The 19,901-nt window shown below is 37.6% G+C and overlaps 1 protein-coding gene across 10 annotated transcripts in view; it reads right to left on the bottom strand.

Annotated features, from left to right (window-relative positions):
- Tanc2 (tetratricopeptide repeat, ankyrin repeat and coiled-coil containing 2) overlaps positions 1 to 19,901 on the bottom strand; it is a 339,845-nt gene that overhangs the window by 297,684 nt on the left and 22,260 nt on the right. For all 10 annotated transcript variants that reach the window (XM_006534483.4, XM_006534482.4, XM_006534472.4 and 7 more), the window contains exon 2: positions 6,497 to 6,586. In XM_006534483.4, coding sequence (XP_006534546.1) covers positions 6,497 to 6,563 — 67 coding nt within the window. In that variant the 5' untranslated portion in view covers positions 6,564 to 6,586. The remainder of the gene's footprint in view (positions 1 to 6,496; positions 6,587 to 19,901) is intronic.

Below are 19,901 nucleotides of genomic sequence, written 5' to 3'. Positions count from 1 at the left end.
GGCCTGTATAACTCTGTTTAGCTAAGCTCTATCTTCCTGCCTTCTCCATGATTAACTAGATTAGCTGTCCAGTCCAAGCCTCTTAAGTGTTATCACACAATTTACACTTCTTCCAACCTTATATATACATGTGCTAGCTTTAACTACTTCTTAATATCTGCACTTTCCTATGGGGACTCCATGAACATATAGAATCTGCATGTTCTCTCTCTCTCTGAACACACATTGTGTCTCTGTGTGTGAGTGTGTGAGTGTGTGTGTGTGTGTGTGAGAGAGAGAGAGAGAGAGAGACATGTGTTTGGGGGCACATATGAGAAGAGAGTGCATGCAGAGGTGTGAGAGTGAGTGCTTTCCATTTTATTCACTGAGACCAGATCCCCATCGCTTGCTGAATAGCAAGAACAGTGAGCTTCAGGTCCAATGAGAACAGAGACTCAAGTGTATAAGGCAAATAAGAGATAAAGGATCTGGCCTCCATGGATGCATGCACAAAGAGCCAGAATTTTTTATGGCAAGATAGACCAAAGAAAAACATGACTCCATGTCAAAGAACTCTAAATCTGAGGGAAAATGTTATCCTATTGTATTTAGGAAGTCAAATCCAAAAGAGAAGAAAACTATAGAAGCAAGGTGAGGGTAACTGTGGGACCTATTTTTAAGACTGAATTTTTTTTGTTGTTGTTTCTGTTTTTCTTTAAAGAAACCATGACTTGCTGGGTTGGAGAGATGGCTCAGCCGTTAAAGGCTAAGCTCACAACCAAAAATATAAGAAACCATGAAACTAAAAACTCCTCTATTTATAGAAATATACTCTAGGAATCCAGGAAGAAAAGGAGTCTATGTTTGATATGCATGAAACTTGCCAGACAGGTACACACCATGAAATACTGTTTCCAAAAACAAAACAAAAAAAAAAGACAGATTCTATCCCTTTCTGTATCTCACCCACTTCTTGGTGTTATCATCAACATTCTGTTGTTACGTGTTCATAAATGGAATGCATATATAGACTTTTAACCAAAATTCCTATAAATAAAATATTAACAGTCATAGAACTGCACACCTATACTCACAGCACTTGGGAGATGGTGACAGGAAGATTGAAAGTATGAACTCTGTCTTTAAAAAAGGAGAGGAAAGGAAGGGAGAATGAATATGCATGAGTATGTATTTGATTATGCATAAGGAGACCATGGGACAGTACCACAAATTTGTAGAAGCACAAACCTATAATCAAAGTTTCTTTTTGTTTTGTTTTTAAATGAGCCAGGCACGGTGGCATAACATCTATAATCCCAGTACTCAGGAAATGGAGGCGAGATAATGACAAACTCAGGACCAATTCACACTGAAGAGACTTTTTCTTTTTTTACTTAAAATATTTATATATTTTTTTGAAAAACTTGATATATTCAAATGAAAACTTTATAGTATTAAAGCTACTATTTTTTTCTTAATAAAAAACACTGATTTAAAATGTGGTATAAAAATAGACCATTAGAGCCAGGTGGTGGTGGCGCACGCCTTTAATCCCAGCACTTGGGAGGCAGAGGCAGGCAGATTTCTGAATTCAAGGCCAGTCTGGTCTACAAAGTAAGTTCCAGGACAGCCAGGGCTACACAGAGAAACCCTGTCTCGAAAAACCAAGAAAAAAAAAATAGACCATTAGAAACAAAATCAGATGTGTTAACTTATTACTTAAATCCCTTCTTAAATGAGAAACCAGAATCCATTCCTTCAGTATTTTTATTCATTGTATACTCTAAAATTAATTAATATAGAATTATAAATAGTATATCTGATATATATACTTGGATGTTTGTTTGTATTTGGTTTTGGAGACAGGGTCCACTATGTAGCTCTAGCTGTCCTGGAATTCACTATGTGGACCAAACTGGCCTCAGAGTCACAGAAAGCCACCTGCCTCTGCCTCAGAATGCTGGGGTTAAAGGCATATGGCATCACACTTGGCTTACACTTGCATTTTTAAAGTAATTGATATGTAGCAATAATGCCCAATTAGACCAGTTTAAATGCCTTAACTTAATCTTTTTCAAAAATTTGCTTTTTATTGAGGAACCCTTGCTAGTTTTAGGAAAACCTGCTGTCCCACTTTGAGATATGGGCCAAACCAGAATAGAAAAAAAAAAAAATGTCTAGGGCCAGACAAAGCCTTCTGGTTTTAGAATGACAGGGGAATGAAGCACACAGACCTCTTCATCAGACTGCTTTCTTTGCTTTGGTGTCAAGTCAAATGCAGTGCCACCCTAGTGAGGGGAAGCAGGGATAGCTGCCTGCCTCTGGCTGAGGATCAACACAGAACAGTCCTCTGAAATTGCTAGCAGTCACTCACTGCCTTTCTGAACTACACCTACTAGGTGGCAAGCTGACACAGTAATGACAACACAGTAAACAGTACCACCACTGGCAACTGACAAAACAGTTTTGGTTTTAAAGTACCTTGCTTAAAGTCACACTTAGTAAATTGGATTTTAACAGGAATATGTATTACTCTAATAATACTTGACCCTGAAACATAAAAAAAAAAGCTGAGTGTGGTGATACACATCTTCATGTAACAGCAACTCTTGAGAGACTGAGGCAGAGGGGATGGTACAAGTTTTTGACCAAACTGGCTACAAGATAATTCATTCGATCCTTAAAAATAAATAAAATAAGCTTGTATTGATCATTCATGAAAGCATTATTGAAGAACTTCAATCAGCACTAAGAAATGACTGTGTTAATCTCAAGAGTCTTATAAAAACTGAGCTGTGGAGAAAGTACTACAGATGGAAATTCATTTCCTTTAAACTGTTTTTGAATCGGGTCTCAAAAATGGCTTGTGTTGATAGTGTAAACTCTACAGTCTCCTCTGTCTTCCTTCTCCATCAGCCAAGATGGAAACTACAAACTCTATAAGTAACAAACCATAATAGCAGATAGTGAAAAAAAAATCTTTAGGCTAAAATATTATAGTGTACCACTAAAAACTTAGAGTATCAGTTTTAGAGTCCTAAGGAAAAGTAATTATTTTGCTATAATAAGGATAAATTTAAAATGAGCCCAGGAAATAAAGGTAATTACACTGGAAAGAAAACTTAGTACATGTTTCTAGACAGCTAACCACTGAATAGATGGCCACTGTGCATATTACATGGGCCTGAAACCTCACAGAAACTAGCCAGTCTCCAGCCAGAAACCCCAGCACACATGATTTCCTCTCATTCTTCTCACTTCCCACACAACGCAGAAACCACACTTGCTCCACACACCTCGCCACATAGCCTCTGCTGCTTCTGTCCTGAGATCACTTGTTTAGCCTTTTGATCGTCTCTTAAATAACAGTGAGATCGCTCGTTGTGATCCCTTTTCTCTCTTCCTAGACAGGTCTTAATGAGCTGCCCAGGCTAGCCTCTAAATACTGGGCTAAAAGTTTCCCCTGCCTCAGCCTTCTGAATAGCTGTGATTACAGTTGTGTGCTACTGTGACCAATCACAGTTTATATACAATGATAAGACAGTTGCTTGTTTGTTTGTTTGTTTGTTTGTTTGTTTTAGACTGGGAAGGGGGAAAGGGGTTAACATTTGAAATGTAAATAAATAAAAGAATCAATAAAAAATTTAAAAGTTGTCGGGTGGTGGTGGCGCATGCCTTTAATCCCAGCACTTGGGAGGCAGAGGCAGGCGGATTTCTGAGTTCGAGGCTAGCCTGGTCTACAAAGTGAGTTCCAGGACAGCCAGGACTACACAGAGAAACCCTGTCTCGAAAAAACAAAAAACAAACAAATAAACAAAAAAATTTTTAAAGTTGTTTTCTTTAAAATGATATTTACTCATAAAACAAATGTTAGTAATGCTGGTTATGTGATAAACAGGACACAACAGTTGAAAACAGAATAAACTGGTCAAGCATGCCTTTTAATACCAGCACTTGGAGGGATTTCAAAGCTAGCCTGGACTATAGCCTGGCAAGTTCCAAGCCACTAAAGACTACATAGTGAGACCCTGTTGAGAAGAGAGAGAAAAAATAATGTGTCATAAGACGTACGTTCCTAAAGTAAAGACAGAGCAGAAAAAGAAGACATATTTAAGATAAAGAGTAATAGATGCTACCGAGACAGAGAGAAAGGGCCAGTGCTACAGAGGAATGTTTAAGGGGACAGGCTTAGCTCTAATGGACAGCAAAGACCTCAATGAGAAGATGACATATGAGTTATGGCCTTAATGAAGGAAGGGGCCTAACGTAAGGAACAGCAAGCAGAAAAGACAAAGTAGAAGGCATGTGGCTGAAACAGAGTGAAGGGAGGCAAAGAGTTATAGGAAATGAAGTCAAAGGCAATTAATAACATCTTAAACACAGAACACCATGAGCTTCTAATCAACACAACATTGGTTTCTTATTTTAAGACTGTATTTCACCTGTGTGCTAAGCACATGCACTCTCACTGAGCTGCACATACCCCCAGGTGAGCTAGCTCTATGTTAGCTAAAGTTTTCATCTCTCACCCATAAGATGGAGTGGAAGTTTCTGCAAAGTTGAACTGAGGTAATACATGTCAAAGTTGTCCTGCTTTGTGACACACAGGACATTTGTGAATGTAAGATAACCGTTACCCAACACATGCTTCACTAAACACAATTCTGGCCACATGATCTCTTTACATTCTTTTCCAATGCAATTCCATTATAGATTAGTAAATAAAATAGAGACAGTATGAACTATTGCAGGAATAACAGGAAACAAGTGTGCATTTCTGATTCTTGGTCAATTAAACTATAGTAGGGAAGCATTTCTGCAAGCTCATAAGCAATAGAAAGTATTTCATTTAACTTCACACTGGGAAGACAGGTAATAAACACCCTAGTAGAGACGACCAAAGAATGATCACTGTAAGCCAGAGTGAAATATAAGCACAACTTTGATGGTTGAGGAGGATTTTTTAAGTAGTTCAAATATAAAAGGCAGGTCTATTCCAGACAAGGTCAATGTCATGATTATGAAGAAAACATAAGGTATTATAAAGACTGACTTGTGAGTAAAACTTTCTGAATAAGACTTAAAGAGCATAAGCGTAGAGAAGTTAGAACAGGTCAGGTCCTGCCAAACTAAATTTCTAATAGTTCTTTTAAAAATTGAGCTGGAAACACAGCTCAGTGGTAAAGTGCTTGGCTAGCACATGCAAGGAGCTGAGATTTTAATCTTCTCAAAAACAGGTGGGGTCAAGAGCAAGTCAGAGAAAACAGTTTATTCATTAACTCAAATGCTACAAGTAGTCAGGTAACACTCATGATTATGAGAACATCTAGATAATTATCTTATCTATGAGTTGTTCTAGCAAATAACCCTGAGAAGTTCCAGGAAACTCCAGTAGGTACACAAATAAGAAAGAAGTTGAAGGTAACCTAGGAATCCACCAAAGGGGAAGGCAGCTTGTGGGACAAAGACCCCATGGGCCATGTGCTTGCTCCTCATTATGTTAATTTAACTGAAAGAAAAGTATCCAGTCAGTGTCTATCAAAGAGCTGGAAAAAAACCAAAAACCCTGTGGCCACAGTCACTGAGGTTTTCCTTTAGTTGGTCTAGAAGTGTCACTCAAAATAACAATAACCAGAAAACCAACAAGTACTTGGAAATGAGTAACTGTAACCATGTGAAGTTCAAGAGTCACCATGTGAATCACCACATCTGAAACAGTGATAATGAGTATTCTACCATTGTAAACGTATAATAAGCTCAAGATAATCATGTTGAAAACATTCAAAACACAAAAGTTGATCATTCTTTATGAACAACAAATCTAGTACATTTTTGTTCAATACTGCCTTCCAAAAGTTTGTTTCTTTTACCTGAAAACCTGACTTATTCTCCCATTCTTTAAAAATAAAAATAAATACACATACATCTACAACAACAACAAAACTGTCATCAACTTTAGCACTTATAAAAATACTTAATTCTTTGTGACTGGCTCTTAGCCTGAAGCCAGTGCTGAGCTAGAACTCACTCGGTAGTCGAGACCAGCAAGCCTTAATCTTAAGATCCTGCTGCCTCAGCTGCCAGAACACTGGGATTACATGGGTGTACCGTGGCGCCTTTAATTATGTCTTTCTGTATAAATCTAGGGGACAGTTCCTATTTTTAATGGTTTCTTTCACTAAGACTATCTATAACTATAATAAATTCCTATGTAAAATTTAAAAATAAACATAGGTCTAGAGTTTTTAATAAACAGATGTCTAGAAACATTCTCCCATAAAACAGAAATAAGTACTTCTTCCTCACAGTTTCCCTTTAACAGACAGCTGCTGACAAGTATTCAAGGGTTCCTACCTCCTAATAAAGAATATGGCAGTCTATAAAAAGAAAACATTCTTTTTCTCCAAATTTAATAAACTGCTTAATAAAAACTGAAGTATGATAGCATCAGTTTGGATCCTTAAGATGGCCGTACTTCTAAACTGCCACCCACAGTAAGCAGAGGGGAGTCACTTACCACTTGACCTGTTTTTCCGACTTGACTTCCCACCAGTAAGAAGCATCTTGAGACTATTCCGAAACATGGTTGTGCTCCTTTAATATAAAACTACAAAAGAAAGAACACAGGTAAAGTAAGTTTAACAAGACATTTTCCCATTCAACATACTTGTAAGTTTAATTTTAAAAGTATACCAACAATTAACTGTGTGGTTACAGCTATACTTTTTGTTTTTTCTTTTTTCTCTCTCTTTCCAATGCCACCCAAAACCTAAGTATACTTTTCCTGGGATTCTGGGCTTCACTCTTTAAAGGTCCCCTATGTTGCATGTAGTTTTGTCTATACTGCTTTGTGATCCCACCTGGTCGCATATGCACCTGCCCAGAAGCTATCTCAGATCCAGGAACAGAAAACACACACACCAGTTAGTCTTAAAATGCCTTGGCAAACTCAGTGACTGGGCACCCCTAAATCTCCCCCTGCTACCCTATGTCCAATTGGGGAAGTGGCCAGAGGCTACTTACATAGCTGGAGCTCAAGTGGTGTAGACAAAATTCCTGCTAACACCCTCCTCACCATGTGGCTGACCTCCATACTACCTTGACTCAAACAAGATGGCTTTTTCCCCTTGTCTTCTCTATTTTCCTCCATCATGAAGCTGCCAAGATTTACAGATTGCTTGCCCTGGGGGTTTTCTTTTAAACTCTAATAAAACTATCCTCAAGCTTCCATTTGAATAGATCCTTTTTTAAATTAATGAGACTAAGAATCTTAATAAGAGACCCTGATTTCCCTGGTATCATATGGCAACCACAAATAAACTCCTTAAATTTTCTAGTAGCATTAGCACTGAAGATTCACAGAAATAATTAGTAGTGATAAATATTTCCTTTATTTCATTCAAGTCTCCAATTCTGGAATAACTTTCCTGTCTCCTCTTCCCCCTCCATTTCTCCTTCCACCCTCCTTGCCTGCCCAACACACACACACACACAAAACTGCAGACTTCCCATTAACAAGCCGGAATTATTCCACATCTGAAGAGTGCTTATGTTCAAGAACCAGAGCCTCTCTTCTCTGTACGGCTCTGGGTCAAAGGAAAACCTGATTGTATTTTTCACCACATCCCCTAGTACTTGTTGCAACAATACCAATTAAAAAAGTATCTTCTGCCAGGCGTGGTGGCGCACGCCTTTAATCCCAGCACTTGAGAGGCAGATTTCTGAGTTCGAAGCCAGCCTGTTCTACAGAGTGAGTTCCAGGGCTACAGAGAGAAACCCTGTCTCAAAAAAACAAAACAAGCAAACAAACAAAAAGGCATCTTCTTTTTGCTCCTTGCCTTTAGTCTTTGTACTAAGCAGTCATATGATTCTTTTGTATATCTAAAAATAAACAAAGCCTGTCTCTATAGTCCCTTGTCATCTAACTTACTGTGCCTATAGCTTTGCTCTCCTTTTCTACAAAATTTCTCTATAGTGTTGTATGTTTTTGTGTGTCCTGTGAAGAAAACTGCACAAATATAAAAAACTTTTGTCAACAGAAATTTTCCAAACCATAACACAAAGGTTGGAAAATATAGAAAAGATTATTATTAGCATCATATGCAACCCACCAAAAAGGTGTAGCATACACACAACTAAAAATTCAGGAAGCATCAAAACTTCGGAAAAAGTTATATTTGCGGTGATAAGGAAGAATTTTCTAACTAATAAGATACATGAATCTCTGTTAAAACAAAACAATAAAAACAGAACAATAAAAACAAGGGAATCACAGCCAAAGTACCAACAACATCTACAACAGAAAGAAATCTCTGTAACAGCTAAACAAAATGCTGTAAGTTTAAAAATAGCAACAATCACTAAACTAAGAGATGCCTTTCAACAGAAGGAAGGACAGGGAACAATGGAAAACATCTTCCAAGAGTCTGACTGAACTCTGAATTGTTTAATGAAGATTGAGTAAAAAGGTTGTTTTAAAACTAACGAAGATTCTAACTAAAAGTAGGTGTCAATCAAGAACTCTATTCTCAGGCAGGGAGATGGCTCAGCCTCTATAGGCACTTGTCACCAAGACTGATGACCCAACTCCCATTCCTGGAACTTATATGGCAAAAAACAGAACCCACTACCTCAAGTTGCCCTCTGACCTTTCGCACAAAAACCATTCACAAGCATGTCCATATATTCAACCAATTAAAAATAAATGTTAAAAAAAAAACTATCTAGAATTTAAATTTCTCTGAAAAAAAAATTTAGAAAGAAAAGCAAACAATATTTGACTAGCAGAAATGCAAAAAAAGGGAGTTCTTCAAATAGGAAAATAATACTTAAAAGTCAGGTATACAAGAAGAGTGACAGAACAGGTTAACATGTTGCCACATATGAACTGGAAAATAGCTTCAATATCAAAAGATTGATAACTTTAAAATACACGTAAAAGGCTGGGAGCAGATGAGTGGTACAGAGCTTCGCAGTACATATAAGGCCCCAGGGTCACTCCCAGCACTACAACAAATAAAGCACAGGCAAACTGAAAGTGCTGACAACAACCTAAAAATTTGTTTTGTCTGGAAATAGTAATACTATAATAATTCTGCAATTGGTAATAGTCTTCATCTGATAGGACCTGGGGCGCAAAGGTGAATGAATGCACGTGTCACAACTCAGCAATGTTTATAGCAGACTTACATATTATATGTAAATGTTAACTCAAAAGAACAAATTTGAGCTCTAATGATTTCATGCTTAAATATTTAGCAAGAGCACACTAATGAGTATATTTTATTTATTTATTTATTTATTTTTGGTTTTTCGAGACAGGGTTTCTCTGTATAGCTCTAGCTGTTCTGGAACTCACTTTGTAGACCAGGCTGGCCTCGAACTCAGAAATCTGCCTGCCTCTGCCTCCAAGCGCTGGGATTAAAGGCGTGTGCCACCACAGCCGGCACATTTTACTTTAAAATGAATCAAAAAATGATATAGACTGATGAAGGCATGCAGAAATAGATAGGATATAAAAGCAATCACAGTCCCCCCCCCCCAAAAAAAAACCACTATCCAGAGAACTGAGCATGGCTTTAATCCCATTAAAGCACTCAAGGAGTCTAGGCCAACCAGGGCTACATAGTGAGACCCTGTCTCAAATATCCCCTCAACCCCAAGACAAACAAACAGAACTGTTAACCATGTATTTTAAGCAGCGGCTACTCATGTATTAACTAAAACTATTTAAGATTTAAATAACTGTGCTGTCAATGACTTATAGCTGCTCCTCACTTCTGAGAATTGCCCTTTGCTCAATGGAATCACCTTGCCCAGAAAGTTTCATGTCTCGCTGTCCTGTGGAAGGCTCTCAGCCAATGATTAAAACAGAGGTACAAAGAATGAGCTTTCTTAACTCCAGGAGGGGAAGACTGTGTGATAAGATTCATATATAAAGTCTTCATCCATATGTCCCATGCTTTATTTTTAAAACATCCTTTTAGTGACTAGAGAGATCACTCAGTGGGTTAGAGCACAGTACAAGGACCTAAGTCAGCTCCGACTCTCCCTGTGAAAACCCCTGAGTGGGTGGTAACCCCAACACTGGAGGGACTGGAGACAAGACTGCCAGCCTAGCCCTAGGTTCCATGAGACCCTGTTTTAAAGACTTTAACAATATGGAATAATGATAAGGCAGTATACTAAACATCTTCCTCTGGCCTCTGAGAGGGTATGCAGATAAGTATGTATACCCTCACCATGCACATATGTAAGCATACACCATAAACACACACACACATTCAGTGTCAACTCCCCACTAAATACAAGCTCTAAGATGGCAGAAAAGTTCCTTAATTCAGTTATGTGGATAAGCTCTAACACACATTAAACACTAAAAATGTACCTTTATTAAATTTATCAATTATATTTTTGTCTGTATATATAAATGTCCACATCAAAACCTTGCAAAGAAGGTTGATTTTTATGAATCTGAGAGTGAACAGGAGGAGAATATGAGAGAAGATGGAAGGAGAAACGGGAAGGGGGGAATTATGCGATTATACTCTCAAAAACTAAAAAGTATTTTTTCCAAAAAAAAAAAAAAAAAAAAAGGAAGGAATTAAAAAGGAGGAGTAAGTTGGAGGGAGACTCTATTAACAGGGAAACATTTAAATCTTTGCACCGAGATACTATAAACCAGAGAATATAATGCATGGTTTTAAAAGAAACAGTATGTCTATTTGTTCTAAATCTCCCCAATGTTTATCCCTAAGGGAGAAAAGGAATAAGCCAGAGTAATATGCACAGCATGATCTTACTACTACAATATTTTAATCTATGCACTTGTGGACATATATAACATGGACACACGAGGGAATACACAGAAAATTTTACATAATTCCCACAGGAGGTACATATAGGATTGAAAAGGTAAAACAAATAAAATTCAATGTGATACACACTTGTTCACCATCTCTAGTTTGAAAATGTTTTTATTAACCGAAGTATTTATTCATCATTGAAATCAGCACAGATTATAATTAATAAGTCAGTAAAATTCTCATGAAACACCACAAAGGAGATAAAATATCAGAATGGAGGATGAAAGAGTTCCCTTAACAAATACTTGACAATCAAGTTGACTGTCTCCTCAGGGAATTTCCCTATCAATCTACAATGTCCCATTATATGACACACATGCACTAAAAACATGAAAAATAATTTCTGAGAGCTTATATTTATAGATTCTTTCATTCCCTTACCATCTAATAAAATATTTTAATGCTAGACTACATACATCTTTTGTCACCAGTTCAATGAAAGGCCACATGGAAAGAGGTGTCTTTACAGAACTGCAACTAATGTCCCTATGTCACTTACTTTCCTTGGTTTCTCCCAGCCATAAAAAAACAGATGTACTATGTCTATGAGGTTAAACTATTATTTTAGAGGAATAAGTATAATAAGCACTAAGATGTATCAGATAACATTTAAAAATGACCAAAACATACATAAGCACTGAAAAACTTATTTTAGCACATACTATGGCAAAAAAAAAAAAACAAAAATTATATTCTTAGGGCTTGCAATGCTTCTCAATTCTAAGCTATATGACATAATAAATGGCCCACTGCTTTAGGTCTTTTTTCTAGTATTAGCTATGTAAAAAGCTTTTCTAGACTTTTATTTATTTGGTGCTTATTAAGATCAAACTAAGTATAATCCTTGAACAGGCACTACAGGGGATCATTTTTAAAGGTTAATAAATACTTCTTGCCTAAAATGCACATCTAGTATGGTAGTGAGAGTTCAGGAGAGATGAACCCAAGTACCATTCACAGCAGACAGTGCTGTGCATCATCAGTTTATTTTAAAAGATTAGAGATTTAAGTGAACAAGTATATGTTAAGTGCATGCTTTACCATAAAAGAATAATTTCTGCTAACAATCCCTCAAAGTAAATACAAAGTTACCTTTACACAAAAATCTTAGCAGCTAAAAATTTTCCATCCTGAAGGAGAGCAGACTAACTAGTCTTGCTTCCTTCTATCTCTAACGGTCAGTTCCTGGGCATGCCAAATAACTGGAGCCAGTGCTGTCTTTGTCTTCTGAAAGAAGTTTCAAAGCTGTTTCTGAGTACTGGATTTAAAAATCAAAATATCTCTGTTGTGAATTCTCTGTTTAGTTCTATGCCCCATTTTTTGACTGGGTTGTTTAGTTTTTTGGTGGTTAGTTTCTTGAGTTCTTTATAGATTTTGTATATTAGCCCTTTATCAGATGTAGCACCTAAAGAAATGTTTCCTTAGTGATCAGAAAAATACAAATCAAAATGACTCTGAGAATCCACCTCACACCAATCAGAATGGCTAAAATCAAAACCTCAGGTGGCAGCACATGTTGGTGAGGATGTGGAGAAAGAGGAACATTCCTCCATTGCTGGTAGGATTGCAAACTGATAGAATTACTCTGGAAATCAATCTGGAAGTTCCTCAGAAAATTGGAAATAGATCTACCTGAAGACCCAACAATACCACTCTTGGTAATATACCCAAAAGATACCCCACCAGGCCACAGGGGCACGTGTTCCACTATGTTCAAAGCAGCCTTGTTTGTGATAGTCATAAGCTGGAAGAACCCAGATGCCCCACAACAAAAGAATGGATACAGAAAATGTGGTTCATTTTACACAATGGAATACTAGTCAGCTATTAAAAACTAGGACATTCTGAATTTTGCAGGCAAATGGATGGAACTAGAAAATATCACCCTGAGTGAGGTAACTCAGACCCAAAAGAACATGCATGGTATGTACTCACTAATTAGTGGATATTAGAAAAAAAAAGAAAAAAGAAAAAAAAAGTACAGCATATCCAAGATACAGTCCAAGTGAGGATACCTCAATTCCACCCAGGAGGAGAAGAAAGCAACCACAAGACGGAAGGGAGGGAGGGACCTGAGTGGGAAAGGGGACAGGGAGGGGAAGAAGGGAACCTGATCTGGCATTGGGTGGGGGGAAAGGACGGAAGCCCTGAGGGCCAGCAGAAAGAATGGAAACAGGTAACCTCAGGAGGTAGGAGGTTGGGGTGACCCTCCAGAATGCACCAGAGACCTGGGAGGTGAGAGACTCTCAGGACTCAAAGGGAAGGACCTTAGATGAAATGCCCTACATTGGGGAGAGAGAACTTATAGAGCCCACCTCCAGTAGGAAGACAGGATATCAAGTGAGGGATGGGGTAGCCATCCCACAGTCAAAAACTCTAACCCATAATTGCTCCTGTCTGAAAGAATTACAGGGATGGAAATAGAGAAGAGTCTGAGGAAAAGGAGGTCCAGCAACAGGCCCAAAGTAGGATCCAGCTCAAGGGGAGGCTCCAAGGCCTGACACTATTACTGAAGCTATAGAGCACTCACCAAAAGGGATCTATCATGACTGCCCTCCAAAAGATCCAACAAACAGCAGAAAGAGTCAGATGCAGATATTTGAACCCAACCAATGGACAGAAGCAGCTGATCCTATTGTTGAATTAGGGAAAGGCTGAAAGAAGCTGAGAAGGGCAACCCTGTAGGAGGACCAGCTTTCTCAATTAACCTGGACCCCGAAGATCTCTCAGACACTGGACCACCAAACAGACAGCATACACCAACTGATATGAGGCCCCCAACACACATACAGCAAAGGATGGCCAGATCTGTGTTCATTCAGAGATGATGCACCTCAAGAGAATGAAAGCCCCAAGGAGTTTAGAGGTCTGATGGGGTGGGAGATGAGGAGGTAGGTACATCCTCGTGGAGACAGGGGTGTGGGAAGAGGTATGTGATGGGGAACAGTCAAAGGGTAGACAGGAAGGAAAATAAAATCTAGAGTGAAGAAAAAAAAGATTAAATAAATTTTTAAAAAATCAAAACATCTAAAACATATTCACTGAGAATCACCTTGCAGTTTGTATCCTAATTCTGGAACCCTAATTGCACACCATTAGAGTTTTTAAAAGCTTTTCTTCACTTATTTTCCTCAAAATTCTTGATTTGCCTATTTGGGGCTGTAGACCAAGGCAATTGTTAGTAATAGATGCATTGTAATTTCATAAATCTTTCTTACACAGACACCATTACTGTTCTCAACATGTAACAGGAAAACCTCATTACAGCTCAAGCAAAGCATAAGTGTTGAAGAAAATCAAAACAAGAAAGCAGGTGCCAGCTACAACATCCTGAAAACAGAGTAATCCGATTCTCCAGATATTTGTTCCTTATCTTCCAAGAACAATTACTCTCAGTAAGCAAAATTATTATATGAATAAAAAAGACTGTAGTTATTACAGACACCTTAAATACCAACACACTAGTCTAAAAGATCATCACAATGAATTAATATATTTCTAATAGTACTCATGCAACATATTTACTTAAATAAGACCCAAAGTGAACAAAACTATGCAAACAATACAGAGCAGAGAGGGTGGGCTTTGGACAGGGTAGACTGAACTCATGCCTCCATCCCTACCAATGACTTGCTGTGAGGCTGAACAGCACTTAGCCTTTCTCTCAGTTTCTCCTTGGCAATAAACATACCCAAAGTATAAGGCTGTTTCAAAGAACAAAAATATATGATTGCCTATCATCTGCTAGTAGCTAGTTATCTAGCCAAAATTCTACTATCTTCCATATTAGATTAATACTAGTTTGGGATATGGAAATAAAGTACATAAGATAATAGTTTCTCAAACTCCCCTGAAGCCTATGACCAAATATGTAGCTTAGGTAATATCAATGAGATCAAAACATAAATAAAAGTCTGTGGAATTTTTTGACTTTTATGAAATTTTTTTGACTTTAATGAAAAGTCTGGAGACACAACTGCCACCTTGCTAACATAGGGGAAAAGCCACTATGAAAAATGGTAAAGAAATATAAAGGATCCTATGCCCTTAATGGCATTGGAGAACAACCATAAACCATGAACTGCCTATAGACAGATTTCCTATTACCAAGAGAAAAAAATTAAGCCAATGTATTTAGATTTTTTTGTTCCATGAGGCCAAGTGTAATTCTAACTGAATATGTAAAGTCTAGGAAAAAGATCCAGCAACTAGTTCAATAAAGGCATTTATTCCCTAGAACACGCCAAGTATCACTTAACAGTAGGTGTTAACATTGGTAGTGTTAAATTGTTTATCAGTAAAATCACGGAATAGTGAGATGCTAACACATATAAAACCCAATTACTAAAATTAGGTAATATAATAATTAAGATAAAAATCCTGTAAGCAGAGGATCAAAGAAGAAATGGTTTTAACCATGAGAGATGTTCTTGGTGGAGTGGAAAGGAGTGAAAAATATGACCAGGTGAGCATTTGGTAGTGACAGCTCAAACGATCAGTCACTAATAGCTACAGGCTACTTATACCACATGTAAGCTACTATAACAAATGCTGTGGCATGAACTGTATGAATTTAAAACAGGTGTTATATATATCTAATGAAAAATAAAACTTCAAGTGAGGAAGTTGTGTTTGGAGAGTAAACACAAGTAGAACTGTGTATTCTAGTTTCCATGGAGTAAATTTTAAAATTATTTTAGATTTACTCATTTTTATTTTATGTGTATGGGTGTTTTGCCCACACATATGTCTGTTCTACAAGCATGCAGTGCCTGCGGAGGACAGAATAAAATGAAGATCACTAAAAAAGTACTTTGATTGACAGAACATGAAATTTGCTTTAAAATTAAAGAACAATATTATGTAGGCATTGAGGGGAAGTAGAGTATTTTAAAATCTAGAATGGAAGACATTGCTAAAGTAAAGATTCAAATTCCAGAAGTCTGAAGGAAAATTATTTAATGCATACAAATTGTAAAACCCATAAAACAAAACATGGCATACTAAAATTAAATAGCAAGCAAATTTTTGATCAGAAGAAACAAAAATAATATGTTGTTTGAGTTATATAAAGAGCTCTTATAAATCAGTATCATAAAAATATAAGTAAAACATCTGAACAAGGAAATACAGATGATCTCACACACATGGTTAGTTATTCAAATTTCCTAAAAGTAGGGAAAGTCAATTTAAATTATGCTTAATTCACTTGACTGACAAAAATCAAAATCCATAGCATCTACCATAAGCAAGAATGAGAGACAAGTGGAACCACTGGTAGCTGTATGCACAAGAGTGGTTATAAATACCTAATTTAAAAAAAAAAAGAGTAGTTATCACGGGAAAGGTAAACTTAGTCATATCTCTCAAAATTTTAAATATAGATACTCTCTGATATTCTTCTAGAAAGCTATTCTAGAAAAAGGACACACATGCACTAGGAAGCACACAATCACACTCACTGCAAGCACTGCTCAGTTCAAGCTGACAAAACGGTGACAACAGGGCTACATACACAGCCAGGAAAAGACCTGAGACATACTGGGTGGGAACACTAAGTGCAGAATACATATATGATCCCTTCATGCATAAGAGACAAAACATGTATTTGTATGTACATTTATACCACTAAACGAAGAGATACCTAACACAAGAACACCTTAAGATCTATAGCTCCAGTTCCAGGGGATCTGAAGCCCTCCTAGCTTCCACTGGCACCTGCATGCACACAGTACACACACACACATTCAGGCATATATATATATGCGCTGAATACTGACACTTTAAAAAACAAAAATAAAGGAAATGTTTTCAAAATAGAAGTTATGATGGTAAAGTTTGGATAGACTCAGGGAACTGTGATCATTTCTGAAAATGTAAATTTCTGAAAGAAAAGACAAATAAATAAAGGAAAAAATTTACAAGTATATAGAAAACCTTTCCATAATACAACAGTGGGAACTGTGCCCAGGTCCATATTTATGCATTCTATCACTGAGCTATATCCACAACTTCATTTTATATTATATTATATTATTTTTTAGACAGTCTTATTAAGTTGTCTGGACAGGCTTAGAATTCATTATGTAGCAAGACAGACCTTGGATTTAGGATCTTCTTTTTTTTTTTTTTTCCTCTTTTTTTAGGTATTTTCCTCGTTTACATTTTCAATGCTATTCCAAAAGTCCCCCATACCCACCAACCCAATCCCCTACCCACCCACTCCCCCTTTTTGGCCCTGGGGTTCCCCTGTACTGGAGCATATAAAGTTTGCAAGTCCAATGGGGCTCTCTTTGCAGTGATGGCCGACTAGGCCATCTTTTGATACATATGCAGCTAGAGACAAGAGCTCCGGGGTACTGGTTAGTTCATATTGTTGTTCCACCTATAGGGTTGCAGTTCCCTTTAGTTCCGTGGGTAATTTCTCTAGCTCCTCCATTGGGGGCCGTGTGACCCATCCAATAGCTGACTGTGATCATCCACTTCTGTGTTTGCTAGTCCCTGGCATAGTCTCACAAGAGACAGCTATATCTGGGTCCTTTCAGCAAAATCTTGCTAGTGTATGCAATGGTGTCAGCGTTTGGAAGCTGATTATGGGATAGATCCCTGCATATGGCAATCACTAGATGGTCCATCCTTTCGTCACAGCTCCAAATTTTGTCTCTATAACTCCTTCCATGGGTGTTTTGTTCCCATTTCTAAGAAGGGGCAAAGTGTCCACACTTTGGTCTTCATTCTTGAATTTCATGTGTTTAGCAAATTGTATCTTATATCTTGGGTATCCTAAGTTTCTGAGCTAATATCCACTTATCAGTGAGTACATATTGTGCAAGTTCCTTTGTGATTGGGTTACCTCACTCAGGATGATGCCCTCCAGGTCCATCCATTTGCCTAGGAATTTCATAAATTCATTCTTTTTAATAGCTGAGTAGTACTCCATTGTGTAAATGTACCACATTTTTTGTATCCATTCCTCTGTTGAGGGGCATCTGGGTTCTTTCCAGCTTCTGGCTATTATAAATAAGGCTGCTATGAACATAGTGGAGCATGTGTCCTTCTTACCGGTTGGGACATCTTCTGGATATATGCCCAGGAGAGGTATTGCGGGATCCTCCGGTAGTAATATGTCCAATTTTCTGAGGAACCGCCAGACTGATTTCCAGAGTGGTTGTACAAGCTTGCAATCCCACCAACAATGGAGGAGTGTTCCCCTTTCTCCACATCCTCACCAGCATCTGCTGTCACCTGAATTTTTGATCTTAGACATTCTGACTGGAGTGAAGTGGAATCTCAGGGTTGTTTTGATTTGCATTTCCCTGATGATTAAGGATGTTGAACATTTTTTCAGGTGCTTCTCAGCCATTCGGTATTCCTCAGATGAGAATTCTTTGTTCAGCTCTGAGCCCCATTTTTTAATGGGATTATTTGATTTTCTGGAGTCCACCTTCTTGAGTTCTTTATATATATTGGATATTAGTCCCCTATCCGATTTGGGATAGGTAAAGATCCTTTCCCAATCTGTTGGTGGCCTTTTTGTCTTATTGACGTTGTCTTTTGCTTTGCAGAAGCTTTGCAATTTTATGAGGTCCCATTTATCGATTCTCGATCTTACAGCACAAGCCATTGCTGTTCTAGGATCTTCTTAACTTATATTTTCGGTTGTGAGCCTAGCCTTTAACGGGGACTTTGGGAATAGCATTTGAAATGTAAATGAAGAAAATATCTAATAAATAAATAAAGACATACATACATACATGCATACATAAAGGTCATAGGAAAGTGACAGGTCAAGAGGTGGGGTGGGTGATAAAGGAGGGTGGACAATAACCAGAATGCATTATAAGAATGAATGAAATTGTCAAAAAATAATAACTGAATTGTTTTTAAATAGAGGCTTGTATATATATATATATATATATATATATTTATTTATTTATATAAAATCTTCCTAACTCAAGTCCCCCAAGTGGTTGGGTTTAGCAGCCTGAGCCATCAGGCCCAGCTATTACAAAATAGTCTTCCACTGCAACACACTGGAGCCTGGACTGTACACTAAGTGCAGAATACATATATGATCCCTTCATGCATAAGAGACAAAACATGAACTGACCAAGACCTACATAAAGAAGAGAGAATAAAGATCCTTACAAAATAATAAACTTCCTTCAACACACTGCTAAAAATGTCAAAATGCAAAATAAAAATATTGTGTACTGCCTTTTCAGAGGAAGAGGAAATAACAAAATAAGTATATATGCTAATTTTTTAAAGAAATAATTCAAGAAGGATAAATCAAAACCATTTTTGTCCAGCCTACAAAGTGGGTCAGCTATAACACCTAAAGAGAGCTCTGAAAACGTGCCAGAGCAGATACCAAGCCCTTCTGATTAAAAAAAAAAAAAAAGTCCCAACCACTTCAAAATATTTGAAACCAAAAAGACAGGCTAAAATAAACTATAGCTAGAATAAAGTCCCAATACATAAGTAAAACAGACTGATGCGACCTCACATCCAGTCACTAGACAGGTGAATGTCCCTTCATTTTCTACCATTCTTTTATAAAAATGCGACCATATAACTGAAACCTATGGAGGCCTAAGAGAAGAAAACAAGACTTAAACTAATATTTGCCTTACTGCCATTTAGCTCCAAATTCATTCATCTTTATTTGTTCTGAAAATAGACCTGAGCCCTTTGGATAAATTTTCTTTGCCAGCTGGTGCAGTGGTAAACTTCGTGGGAAGGACAGTGGGTTTGGCTTCTTCTCTGGTATTTGGCTCCTCAGACAACTTCTCCAGCATCAAACTACTCAATCCAGTATGTGCAACCTCTCCAGTCTCCCACTCTTGCCTTGCACAGCAGCAAGAGCACCAAACAGTCAGGCCTTCACTCTGGTGGTTTTATACTGGAACACTTTTGGAAAATACCAGTATAATTTAGCATGGTAGGAGGGAGGTATGTCCTAGAAGCCCATTTTCGAGAAAGTGCCACCTGTGTGATACCACCATACAATTTCTCTGCCATTCAGACAGCTATGATGTCCTTTCCAGCAGAGTC

Source organism: Mus musculus, chromosome 11, assembly GCF_000001635.26.
Source record: "Mus musculus strain C57BL/6J chromosome 11, GRCm38.p6 C57BL/6J".
NCBI lineage: Eukaryota > Metazoa > Chordata > Mammalia > Rodentia > Muridae > Mus > Mus musculus.
The sequence above is the reverse complement of the archived record's forward strand: the minus strand, read 5'-3'. Positions and strand labels throughout refer to the sequence as shown.